The sequence below is a fragment of the Ammospiza nelsoni genome, chromosome 9 (genome assembly GCF_027579445.1).
Source record: "Ammospiza nelsoni isolate bAmmNel1 chromosome 9, bAmmNel1.pri, whole genome shotgun sequence".
NCBI lineage: Eukaryota > Metazoa > Chordata > Aves > Passeriformes > Passerellidae > Ammospiza > Ammospiza nelsoni.
In genome coordinates, this window is record NC_080641.1 from 14303584 (window position 1) to 14316544 (window position 12961).

Consider the following 12961-nt stretch of genomic DNA (forward strand, 5'->3'; position numbering starts at 1 on the left):
ACAGAAAACACACATATAAATATTAAAAAGTGGATAATTCAACATAAAAAGCTGGATTTTTTTTCTATATTCAAAGTGATAGTAAATAATGTAAATGTATATACTCTAGGAATAAAGAAATGTGATTATACACACATAGCCATGCTCTTTATACTGTGATGCTGTGCACAGCTCAAAATACAGCATAAACATTATGTGCACTCACCCACTCATATTTTACATTTTTCTATTCTCATATCTCCATTATCAATTAAACTCTATAGGCCCTATTAAAATTATGATTTTCTGGCCTTCTGGCTGTTTCAGTTTGTTTCAATAAGGACTGACAATGAAGTTATGTAAACACAGTCACTTTTGCATTTTGTGGAAATTCACATTAGTTATAACAAAATGAGAAAATCCTGCAAATGACTGAAATTTTCCAGAGTGCCATTTCCAGGGCAGAAGCCGTTTCACACTAGACAGCACAGTGGCTGTGCTTGCCTAACTCAGTTAAAACAAATAGGAAACAGCCAGCAAGAGACAAGGTAGAAAATCCCTTTTAGGGGAGACAAGACGCTGAGTACATTTCTCAATGGGTCTGTACATTAACAGCCAGCACTCTTTTAAAGCCCTAAAGTGTTTGTAGGACAGAAAATTAATTTGTTTCCTAATTCCAAAGTGAATCATATGCTCCAAACAGATTTTCAAGTCAATGAAACATGACCTTGTATGATCTAATTAAACAACTCAAAGGTATTGGTTGTTTTAAGATCCCTCTGGATATACTTCAGTTCAAATGCACACGCATCATCTCAATGTACAAGCTCATAAATCTACAGAAAATGCAAATCAGATCATTAATGCTTTGAATTTGACAGTCTTGCCACTGTTTTCTAAAGGGTAATACATGAAAAATTCCTGGATTACACATACTCATTTTTCCAATTTACAGAGCATAGTAGAAAAACGCCATACTGGAAAGCCGAACCCCAAATATCTTTGTTTGGCTTCTAAATATCTGGTCCAGAATCAGGTATAAAATAACAAGTTCTCTGAAACTTGCTATTACAATTTCTTCTCTGGATGTCCTGACCCTTTGAGTGGTGCACTGGAGCAGATGATGACCTTTGAATGTCCCTTTCAATGTAAATTTTTCTATAAGTCTGTCCTAATTCTCTTGATATTTTGTGAATTGACTTCTCTGCTCCAGTTCACATAACTGTTTGATTACAAAAAAAAAATTCTATGGCTGGTTTTTTCCTAAATTTTTAGTCTCTAGTATTGCTCCCACCGTCTCCTTTTCCCACTCTCAGTTTTGGCCCAGATCTCTGTGTAGACTTATCTATGATCTGCAGTCTACACATCCTATATAGATGGATGGCCTTACATAGATACTCTGTTCTCTTACTACTCCTGAATGTCCATATGTCTGACAAGAATTCTGTCTCAAATGCCAGCAACAACTATCTTCAGGGTTACCACTGATTCCCATATTTTAATTTCCTTTTCCACAGTCACATCTTTCACTACTTTTTCATCTCTTTAGTCTCCAAAATCTTACCTATTTTTTTTTTCCATCACTTTTCTCTACTCTAACCTGTCACACCTTGTAGCTGCCCTGTCCCTCCTCTCTTCTCCCCTTCCTACCTCTTACCATCAGCATGGCCATAGCTACAACACATTTGTGCAGCCGGAAAACCCACTCCAGAAGGATGCTGCCTGGGAAAACTGGGCTGCCACCATTTGATTTCCTTCCTTGCCTCCATCACTCAAAATGAATGCCACGCAGGGACGTATTTCTTCAACGCGTTTTTCTTTACTCCAGATTCAGCCCCTAATCCCACAATTGGATCCACATGGCTGGCTGTGCAAATTGAAAAGGGGGCTGGAAGGGTGGGCTGCAGGCAGCAGAGGCTGTGCTGCCCCTGCAGGACACGGGGCTGGCCCTTGCCAGGCAGTGTCCCCTGACTCGGCCGCGCTGCGCGCGTGGCCCTGCGGCTGCCCCGTCCGCCCCGGAGCTGCAGCCAGCACCAGCCCAGACGGCTGCTTCCAATATTCCTGAAATAAAGTCAACACACCAGATCTCACTAAACAACTAATCACCTATGGCATGTACATGATTTTCTTCTTCTCTGGGTTTTTTTTTTTTTCCCCTTTTCAAATGAAAATTATTTTAGGTGTGACAAAACACGCGAAACAAGTGGAAAAACATTTCCAAGTACTTTTGCTCTCAGAAACCTTTACTGATTGAAGAGATTAAGGGATTGGGGGTTTTTACTGCTTAAAAAAAAATCAATTTTTACTGAAAATTCAAACTAGTCTATGAAGCTTCGGGCCAGCAACATTTAAAAAGATTGAATTACAGCATGCCATTCTGAATGTAGCACATTATGAATTCCATATCCCTCAGCTAGAGTGACATATTTAATGATTAAGCCAAGCCACTCAACTATATTTCTATTTTAATTTTTTTCCTAGTCAGTATTAACTTTATACATACATTTCAAATGGCATGGGGAAAAATAGCAGAATAGTGAATTTGTCTGCAATAAAGGAATAACTAGCAAGGTCTTACGACTTTAAGGAATTAGAGTTCAGTGTGAAAGGTATCATGTGCAAATTAGCCCAATGTTAACAAATGCTTATTATCCTACCATTTTAAAAAACCCTGTTTTCCATGTGCTCCAGCTCTGCTCTGTGTTCTGCCCTTCATTTTACACAAGCTTTTCTTTTCCTGCCAGGAGAGAAACAGAAATGGCCATGCAAGATCAGAGCACTGGTCACATGAAGTTCAGTATCAAACGTGAGCCAGTTCTTTACTGAAGAAAAATAGGTGAAAAAAAAATCCATTTAAATACCCTTCCCTTGCTCTCCACTGATGTACATAAGAGTAAAACTTCCTTCCTGACCTGCATGGTGACTGATTTATACCCACAAGCATGGTGTTTAATTACAATGACACAGAGATGGTCAATTTATTTCCTTGTGCTTACTCACTCATGAATGTGCACTTCCTCCTTCCAGCAAAAAGTAATTATCTCTTTGCAATTATCTGCACAGATGTGGCAAAGTTAGAATTTTCATGATTGTCTGCTAAAACCTGGGGCCTTGAAGAATATGTGCTCTGCCAGATCTTTCTGTAGGCCTCAGGATTAATGAGGCCCTTGAAGAGAGACTTGTTTGCACCTGGGGTAGGATTTTATAACAGGCATTTCCAAAACTCTAAAATACAGGTGGAGGAGGTGCTATTGCAAACTCCTTGTCTTTCATAAAGTATATTCTAAGGGGGATGCTAAATTCTTCTTTTTCTAGTTTCTCCAAGGTTTACTGCTGCTTGCATTTGATACCTGTATGTGTAGACACACCTCTATGTGCAGCTATAGTTTTACACACCTACAGCTCTATTGCTGGGAATTATTTCATTGTAGGGAGGAACAAAACCATGGAAAAATAGATGTGCAAGGGGCAGGCATGCAGGTATCATTTGGTCTCTGGGTCCAAGGTAGCATCTGCTGGCTCGTGTCTCACTGCTATTTTGTCTCTAACCAATATTTAAGGATCCACAATAGAGTGTATGGCTCCCAGAGGGCATCATATGCAAAGGCTTTGTCATCTTATTATCATTAGAAATATTTTCTTAGAGTGTGACCTGGATGTTCCTTGTGCAGGCCAACCTGTGACTTATTCACCTGTTTACTGTGGTCTCATGGCACAGAGTGCTCTCTTTTCTACACTGAAAACTCTTACCATGTCCCATATCCTCTGCTTGTGTTTTGACTGAACAGCCCCACTTTTTTAACCTTTTCTCATAAGCCATTTGTTGTTTACCTGTGGTCATTCTCGTTGCTTTCCTTGAATTCTTCCTAATTGATCCAAATCGTCATTGCAGTGCAGAACTAAAACTGGACTCAGTGAAACGGAAGCACTGTAGATAGAAACTATTGTTCCACCTGATTATTCCACCTACTAACTATTATTCCACCTCTCCATAATTATTCTGGCCTGAGACGATGGAAACTGAGTGAGCGCCTCCAGAATTGAATATAATCCTTTTCAGACCATTTCTCTAATTTCTTATGTTCACCTATAAAGGTCATTTTATCTATAAAAAATCCAAAGTTTCACTTGACCCTGTTTCATCAGACAACTTACTAGGCAAGCTTTCTGAGCCAACATCCACATCTTTTATGAAAACACCAACCAGAGCAAAGCCAGGACAATCCCAAACCATAAGCAAATCCCAGTTTGACAGGGAACCTCTGACAATTACTTTCTGGGCAGGATTACACAAGTTTTATACCTGCTTTATGGTGGTTTCACATGGAATTTTCTCTTTGGTTTGTATATGAAAATGTTATTAAACACGATATCTGACTGTATTAGAGTTTCTGCTCCTGACAGGTTTGTTCAAACTCCCACCAGTGGTTCTGGCACAGCTTTGGGCCATTTGCTGCATACCCTGTCTCAGTGTGCACCAGCTCCATGGTGTCACTGAGCTGTAAGAGCAGAAATCTGTCCCCACCTGTTGTCCCCTCTGTGTCTGCTCATAACCTTCCCTCAGATTCCTGTTGTCACAGGACTGCAAAAGGAATGACAGCTACTGAGAGCCTTCAGCTTCTTCCTGCAATATTCAAAATAAAGTGCACATTAAATATCAAACTGCAGCATGAGATGTCTGATAAGCACCGCTAATTAGGTGCATTCACACTAACTTATCAAAATGAACTTTTTTTTTTTGTTTATAAGTTGCCTTACTCACCTTTCCAAGAGCTTGGGTGAAATTTTTACCCTTTAGTATTTAAATGTATTATAGGAAAACTCACTTGATGCCTGTGTCAGAGGATGGAAGAAGCAGCAGCTTTCTGAGCATCTCCATAAAAGCAATTATGAACTGTAGATTAAGTTAATCCAAAATTGTGTTCTGTGTATGAGTCTTTTGGTGAACCTAAACCCAAATGTGACACAAGGTCAGGAATTTCCTAATTAGTGAATAAATCAGTTAGAAGAAGAAATTGATAAACATAAGTGACAAAAATAATGTCTGCTGCTAAAATTATCACAGACATAAGTAGTTATATATCCTGAACTCGATTTTCCCCTCATTAAATTTAGTCTAAATCAAAATGTGCTGCTCAAGAGCTCAAGAAAAAAATGTTTTAGTAAATTATTTTTTACATGTCTTTAGCACACTCAAAAATTTAGAGACACAGACTTCCATTAAGTAGAGAGAGCAAGTGGAACAAAAGTACTTTATAAATAAAAAGACAGGATCAAATTTTAGATCCTTTCTATCTGCTTATTGAGATGTACAGTTTCTCTGAATGACAGTGACCATGACAGAGTTGATCTGGATTAACAAACCTGTTGAAAGGAAAAAAAAGGCTTAAAAAACAATACCAAAAGAAGAACAAAAAAAGTGACCAATCAGTTTTGAATGGATAATAATATGCATTTCTGTGAAACACAGACAATGTTCAGTGCGAGCACAAAGTGATCACTTGGAGAAAAAAAGAGTTTAAATAGGATACATATCTATTGTGTAAGCAGTTTAATGGGTCTTACTTTAAGCCTTGTTGATCTGGCTTGGGCAAAATACACCATCAGACTACATCAGCAGGTACAGAAGTGGAGCAAGCTAATCCTGGAAAGGAAGCCTTTATAGTAAGAACTGTTGTGAATTTTACAGAAATTTACTCTGTCAGCTGCTTAAGTGCTAAACAATCTTTTTCCTTCGGAAATTTTCCTGCGGAAAAAGATGGTTGCAACTAGGATACAAGTTTACATCATTGTAATGACAATGTTTACAGGTAAATATTTTCTTTTCATGAATTTCAGTGTGTCCTTAGACTGTATTGAATGTGTAGAATCCTATCCAGGTTGCTTGCATGTAGTTTCTTGATATTTATTTAGAGTCAGGGGACTGGAAAGGCAAAAGGTTGTGAGAGGATTTCTAACCAAAGGTGTGTATCAAAAGTGTCATTTGGATAATACTTTTATAGTTGTTTAATCCAAAGGAAAATCGGTGGCATTCAGAAGAATTGTGCTTGAATAGTTGCTTTTGTCATCCTGCTTCTGCAGGAAATCTTTGCAGCTAAATTTGAAAAAGAGAGTTTAATTAAGAGGTTAACAGTTAGAAAATAGCCACCATACAGTAATAATGTGTAAGTGAAAAAAGGAGACAGATGAGTGATGCTATCAAACTGAATCAAAGGAACTGTTTCATCTCTGTTTTGAAAAAGAAACTGCACAGGTGGGAAAAGTAATCATCTTTAAAAATATTCACATTATCTGAAATTTTATGTTAGGGTGTAATATATTTAGAAGAGAAAACGCTGTATGATTCTAATTTACTGTTTCCCTTAAAAACATGAATATGCTTAGCTGAGTTAATGCATGTACCCACTGAAAAAAAAAATGGTTGCCTTTGCACTTGTTTTGGTATGCCTTACATCTTTTGAGAATACCTTTTTACATGTTAATGTCTCCAACCTGAGCTATTTGAACTGCTTATACAGTTCTATAAATATTGACTAATCCTTTTATCTAGAGTGCTTTTATCTTGACTGACAGTGGTCTTTGCTTGCATAGCAATTGGCAGATAACAAGCAGTATCAACACCACTTGCATGAACAGCTGATTTATTTATTCTTGATATGAAAAAAATGACTTAATATTTGTCTTTTGGTGTGACCTATATTTGTGCTTGTGTAATCTTGTTATGAAATATTAGGCCTATATATAACTGCATACACATGTGTATATGCACAACCTGATAAAATAATAATTTTGCAATGTATTTTTAGTATCATTACTTAAAAAATAAGCATTGTGTTGAGACACCGAAATGGCTATGAAATCTATATATTTAAGTTGCTCTATAAGAGTCACTTTGCATTTAGTAACTGATACTATTCATTTTCTCTAGACAAAGAAAATAATAATGATAATGATAATAATAACAACTCATAAAACTAATTTCTTTGTTGGACATTTATGATTTATTTTATCAAATTTCTTATCTAAATTTAAAGATAGAAATAGATGATTTTAAAAAAAACCTTCAGCATTCTCATTCAATAATTGTGTTAATTTTATGTCTTATCTGATGAAGTAGAGAACAACATAGACACTAAAGATTATTGTAAAGGTAAATGCATCTGTGTCATCCTTTCCAGACGCAAGTCACTATTGCAAAGTGTGACTTGGACCACAAGCTACAAGGCAAAGGGAATATCTGGCAGGTGCTGTGGGATAATAAAGTAACACATAGAGACTCACCACACATTACTGAAAATGCAACAACTAAGGATCTAGCCATTCACAATGCTGATTTTTTAATGAAATGTTTCACAGGGGCTCCCAGTCTAAATCCTTGAGCACAGTCTGTCCACTCTGAAGCCCTATGACAAGGCTAAGCACAACCTGATCCAACTGCTTGTGAGCTAGACTAATTTTTATTTTTGACACAAAAACTCTACAGAGACCTTCATTTCCACAGCCATCATATTAAAACTGAGTTGTGTAAAAGATCTGAGGACACATTGTTCTCAGTGTCAAAGCAGGGAAGGGAGCAGTATCAGGCAGGGGATGTACTAAAACATTGTCCAAAACAGGAAACAGCTCACAGTAACTTCACTTTTCATATACAGGAATAGCAAAAGCAGGAGAAGTTGCTAACACTGAAATTGTCACAAACTGGACAAAGCAGACATGGCTCTGGCCTCAGTCAGAAATGGTTTGGGAGCTGCACTTCACTTGCAGAAAGTCAGCCCCAATGAGTCGCAGTTCTGCCAGATGCCACTGCACATTAAGGTATACAGAGACACCTCTCACTGGAATAAAGATGAGCCTGGCTGGACAGCAGAGAGAGACTGCTGCAGCACAACCCCACTGCCAGGCCAGGGAGATGGCACTAGCTGTGCTCCACAACCTGAAGCTTCAAGGGGAAAGTCAGTGTATGCTTTAATTGAGGACTGATGAGTGACTTGGATCGCTGCAGAGAGTCTTTTGTGTACCTGCTATGATCACTTCACTCTGGCTAATCTTTTAAACAAATCTCTCCCAGTTCTCAGTTCCCTTCTGGCTCTCCTGTACTTACCACTCTCCCAGATGGGCCCAGTTACAGCTGTGACTGAATGAAGTGGGCAAGCAAAGAATTAGCCTGAGCAACTACACTTATCTGCTGCCATTTAAAGCATTTCATTGTGGCTGAATGCTGCTCTGTAATTATCCATGAGGAATGGAAATGTGCTTTGTTATAGCAACAAAGCCTGATGTGAATTTGTCCATAAAGCTAGGTGTGGTGCCTGGTGCACCCAGCTGCCACTCTATGAGCCTCAGCACATCTCACTATCTGATTTACAGGCAGCAGTGGGGGTGGATGAAAAGTTATCTATTTAATTTGTGCTGGTGATACTAGTTTGAAAACTATCTGCTAAGTGTTTCTCATTTTTCTCTAAGATAACTATGAAGGGAAGTGGATATATTAAGAGTTACACTTAGCATGAGTTATCAAAAAAGTATTTGGATATTTTGACTGCTTCCAAGGGAGATGAGAAACAGATTTTCCCTGGTCCACTGCATGCATATCAGTCACTTGATTGCTCAAGGGAGAGGTTACTGTGATTACTGCTTTATAGATGAACAGCAGTGCAGAGGGGTAAACAGATTAGTTTTACAAGAGGAACAGATTTGGTTTTGTTTGTGAAGTGTGATCCAGCAGACCCACTTAGGCCACATCAATCCAATTACAGTGGGGTTGAGATGAGGAGTTCTCCTTTTACCAGCTATATCACAAGCCAAGCATTGTATGGAAGAGAGACTGTACTGACAATCTCCTGCAGAAACTATCTCATCACCAATAAACTTCTGAGATGTTTGAGAGAATATCCCCTTCATCTTTTCTTGCTTTATATTTTGTAAGAGAAGAGGTTAAAAAGTTCCTCCGTGGTACATACTTTTTGCAGTACATACATTTTGCAGGCATGTTCACCCACTTGTCAGCCTGACCCACCATGTCAAATATCACTTGCAAGTCCTGTGACTGTCACTTGAAGAGTGTTGCTCCAAGATGTTTCCAATGGGACCAGGAATAATGGTCAGTAGTTCTTACACTGTTTGAATGAACACATAAAAGGAGAAATGACCAGCAGATCATCCTCCAGCTCATCCCCATACCATATTATGGATAGGAATTTAGCAGCACCTCTTGGGGTTTTTGTATGTGATAATGCAGTTTCTTAGAAAGCATTTTAAACTGCTACCATAGGATATATGGGAAACAATTTCTTGTTCCCATCTGATGACATTTATCTTAATTTCATCACATTATCCATATCAAAACTGTGAATTTGCTTGGTTCTTTTCTCCAAAATGTGGCTATCACTTAGGTGTTTGCATAATGCTTTGCACAAGGAAACCATGACAATTGAATGGCCTTTTATATCTAAAGTATATTTTTTTACTTGTCCATCATCTATTTATCTAAGAAAAGATAATTTAATGAAACACATTATTAAAAATGTTATTTTGGGCTCCAGTTGTTCAAACCAGAATGCCTAATTCTTTGTTTATTCTTTAGGTACTCACTGTGATGAGGACATCAACGAATGTTACACGAACCCTTGCCAAAACGGTGGGATCTGTGAGAATTTTCCTGGAAATTACACTTGCCATTGCCCACCTGCAGACAAAGAAGGGATTTTTTATGGTGGCTGGAACTGTACAGAAGTTCTGCATGGCTGTACTGATCATCAATGCCAAAACAATGGAATATGTATCCCACATTTAAAAAACGGCCAACATGGATTCAGCTGCATATGTTCACCTGGGTATACTGGAATACACTGTGAAACCATAACCACATTTTCTTTTGAAGGAAACAGTTTCCTTTTGTTGAAGAATCCCCAGACCCATAAAAAGGATTTTTTCTATAATATAAACCTGAGGTTTCAAACTGTGCAACCCACAGCATTTCTGTTTCACCGAGGGGAGAAAAACACCTTTGCAAAGTTGGAATTACTGAACGGCTACTTACACTTATCCGTGCAAGTCAATAATCAGCCACAGGCTCTTTTGCATATCCCACATAATGTCAGTGATGGAGAATGGCATTCAGTGGAGGTAACCTTAGCAAGAGCTGTTATTCTTAATTTGCTTGACAGCTCTTGTGTAGAATCCTGTCTCAATAAAACGTCTGCTAAGATAGATAACGAGCTGGTGATGTTTGCGTTTCAGAGCACCTTTTTGGGCGGCTTACCAGTGGGGAACAGCAACTCTCTACAGAACACCTTTAATACACATTCTGCACCTTCATTTGTAGGCTGTCTTCAGGACATTGAGATAGACTTGAATATTATTACTCCAGAGAATGTGTCATCTGGGTCATCTTTAAATGTCAGGACAGGATGTGCTAAAAGGGACTGGTGTGACCCCCCTCCGTGCCAGAACAGGGGACGCTGCATCAACCTGTGGCTGAGCTACCACTGCGACTGCTACCGGCCCTACACGGGGCCAGAGTGTGCAGCAGGTAAGGGAGCCCTGCTGGGGCCTGGGTGTGCTGTGCCTGCTGAAAGCATGGCCACCAACCATCCCGGTTAGCTGGCCGTGAAACAGCGTCACCCTCAGCATCTCTGGGGCTCAATGCCGAGTGGTGAGCCAGTGCAAGAGGTTAGTAGTGGCACACCTTTGTTATTTTCCAGTTACTTTCCCAGGAAGGCTGCTTTTCAGCCTGACCAAAAAGAAAAAAGTCAGGCTAAATTGGTGGATTCCACTCCTCTTGTTTTAAATTCTTCTCAGTGCTTTTGCACTCCATAAACTCTGAAAAACTGTAGTTCTCTGGATGCTGAGTAAAATTTAGAAAGCAAGCAAGTCACCTGGAGTTTGACTTATTTTCAAAGCATTCTTTGAAAATTTTATCCTCAAGCTCTCTAGGCTTTTATAAAGAGATTCATTTAAGGCAATGAAAGGCAAGCAAAAGTACTGTAAGCTAAAAAAGGACAGATTCCAATTTAAAAGAAATGAATGAGATTATACTCTTAGCTTAATCTGATTAGCCCAAGGAGCAGGCAGGGCTTCAGCAGCTGGAAGCGGGGCCCATTCATCCCTCAGCTGGTCCCAAGGTGGGGCTGGACAATCCCCAGTGCAGGCTGCTGTTCCCAGAGAGCTCCTTGGGGACCAGAGGGAAACATGGCCCTGTCTGGGTGAGCAGAGGAGCTCATCTCAGCAAGCAGCTTCCATGGCAGTGGTGAGCAGGAAAACAAAAGCTGCAGATGCCTGCAGCACCTTCCCTGCTACCAATGATCTTCACAGTGCAGGCAGGGGCCAAGTGGAAGGACAACAGGAGGTGCCTGTCCAGCTGCGTCTGCTGGGCGATCTCCTAGAGCTGTAAACACAGCAGCCCTTTGGAATGCTTTGGGGTGAGCTGTGTAATCCTTCCCCAGGCAAAGTTTTAGGGATTTCAAACAAGCAGTTTTGTTTAAGAAAATTGCACAGGACTAAGTCTTCACACCATGCCCTTCCCTCTGCCTCCCTCATCCACACACAGTCAGCAAAGCAATTTTTAGGGAGCAAGAAATACATCTATAAATATGTATGTATACATGTATACACACATAAGTATATTTATGTAGATATATTTACCAAGTGGACTGGAAAAAATTAAACACAACAGCAGAGCCATGCTGAGATTGGAATGGACAGATCCTAAACTGGTGCAAACTGGCGTGGCTGCAGTGCTGCCAGTGAAGCTACATTGATTCACATCAGCTGAACAACTGGCCTCAGGGCTTATTGAATGCATTGCTGCAGAAAGCTGGGCCTTCAAATACATTTCAAATGTTTGAATATAACTTCATTTTGCATGCTCTACCTCATACTTATCAATACCTTTCAATAGTTTTTCCTTTTGGTTTTATTGCAAAATGACAAAGTCTGAGAGGTAATTGTAACAGACTTCTTTGAAGTGTAGCTGTAATTTATCCAAAGATTTGGAAGGCAACTTTTGAATATAGGACAACATCTGGGAAATAAGTTTGCCTTCTTATATGAAGCAAAATTAAAACCATTCAGGGCCAGGAGCAGCTTATACTGGCATTAGAACTGTTGAGAATTATTAGAAAGCATGCTTCTTTTCTTTCCTGCTGACCACAATATTCCTTGCTAGTCGTGGCACCGTGCCATTTTGGTACATAGGTTCTAGATATATGTCACATGTAAAAGACTGTGGCAGGTTTCTAAAGAGGCAGAGTGGGGGAGGCTTGTGGTAAAGGATGACATAAGAAATGCTGGTGTCTTTCTGAAGAAAAGTTGCTGCCAAGTGTTTAATTGACAAGACGCAATATTTTCTCTACATATGCAAAATAACAAACAGATGTTGACTCATTTTTATCAACATCCAGATGTTGTGACCCAAGAGGTTAATATTGACCAAGGTGATGCTAGTCATCTCATCAAACAGATCAGGGTGATGATAAATGTGTGTGTTTATAAATAGAGAGAAATGTGACAAGGTAATTGTAAACATGAAATACCTTTCTGGAGATCAAGGCTTCTTTCTAATACTGCAGTTGTGGAACCCTCAGTTCAGCAGAATTCTTCTTTTTACTCTCATGAAAAAACTGTCTCAGTCTCCAGTTCCACCTTAAGAGAAGATATAACTTAAAATTCTTGTATGTAGAAATAATTATTTGTTCTGAAATACGTGTTCTGAGGCATTAAGTCTGTTTAATGAGTAGATGTAGATATATAGGCAATCTTATTCATAGAAATAAACTATTCCCAATTAAATTAAGAAATTGTCTGTTTAGGAACAAGTATGGGGTTTATTCCTGTTGCTAAACAATATGACCATACCCCATAGCAGTGCAGTGTGGTACTTTAATGGTCTGTTGGGGCTTCATGGTCAGTCCCTTATTTTCATCATTTCATCATTTTTTTAAATGCAGTCATAAAAAAAAAGTGGTTCTGCAAGCAGAAAGTT

General features: G+C 39.1%; 1 protein-coding gene across 1 annotated transcript in view; it reads left to right on the top strand.

Annotated features, from left to right (window-relative positions):
- The window catches only part of CRB1 (crumbs cell polarity complex component 1), a 96625-nt gene that overhangs the window by 52126 nt on the left and 31538 nt on the right, over positions 1–12961 (top strand). Inside the window, exon 7 of the mRNA XM_059477695.1 lies at positions 9563–10510. Within this exon, the coding sequence (XP_059333678.1) occupies positions 9563–10510 (948 nt within the window). The remainder of the gene's footprint in view (positions 1–9562; positions 10511–12961) is intronic.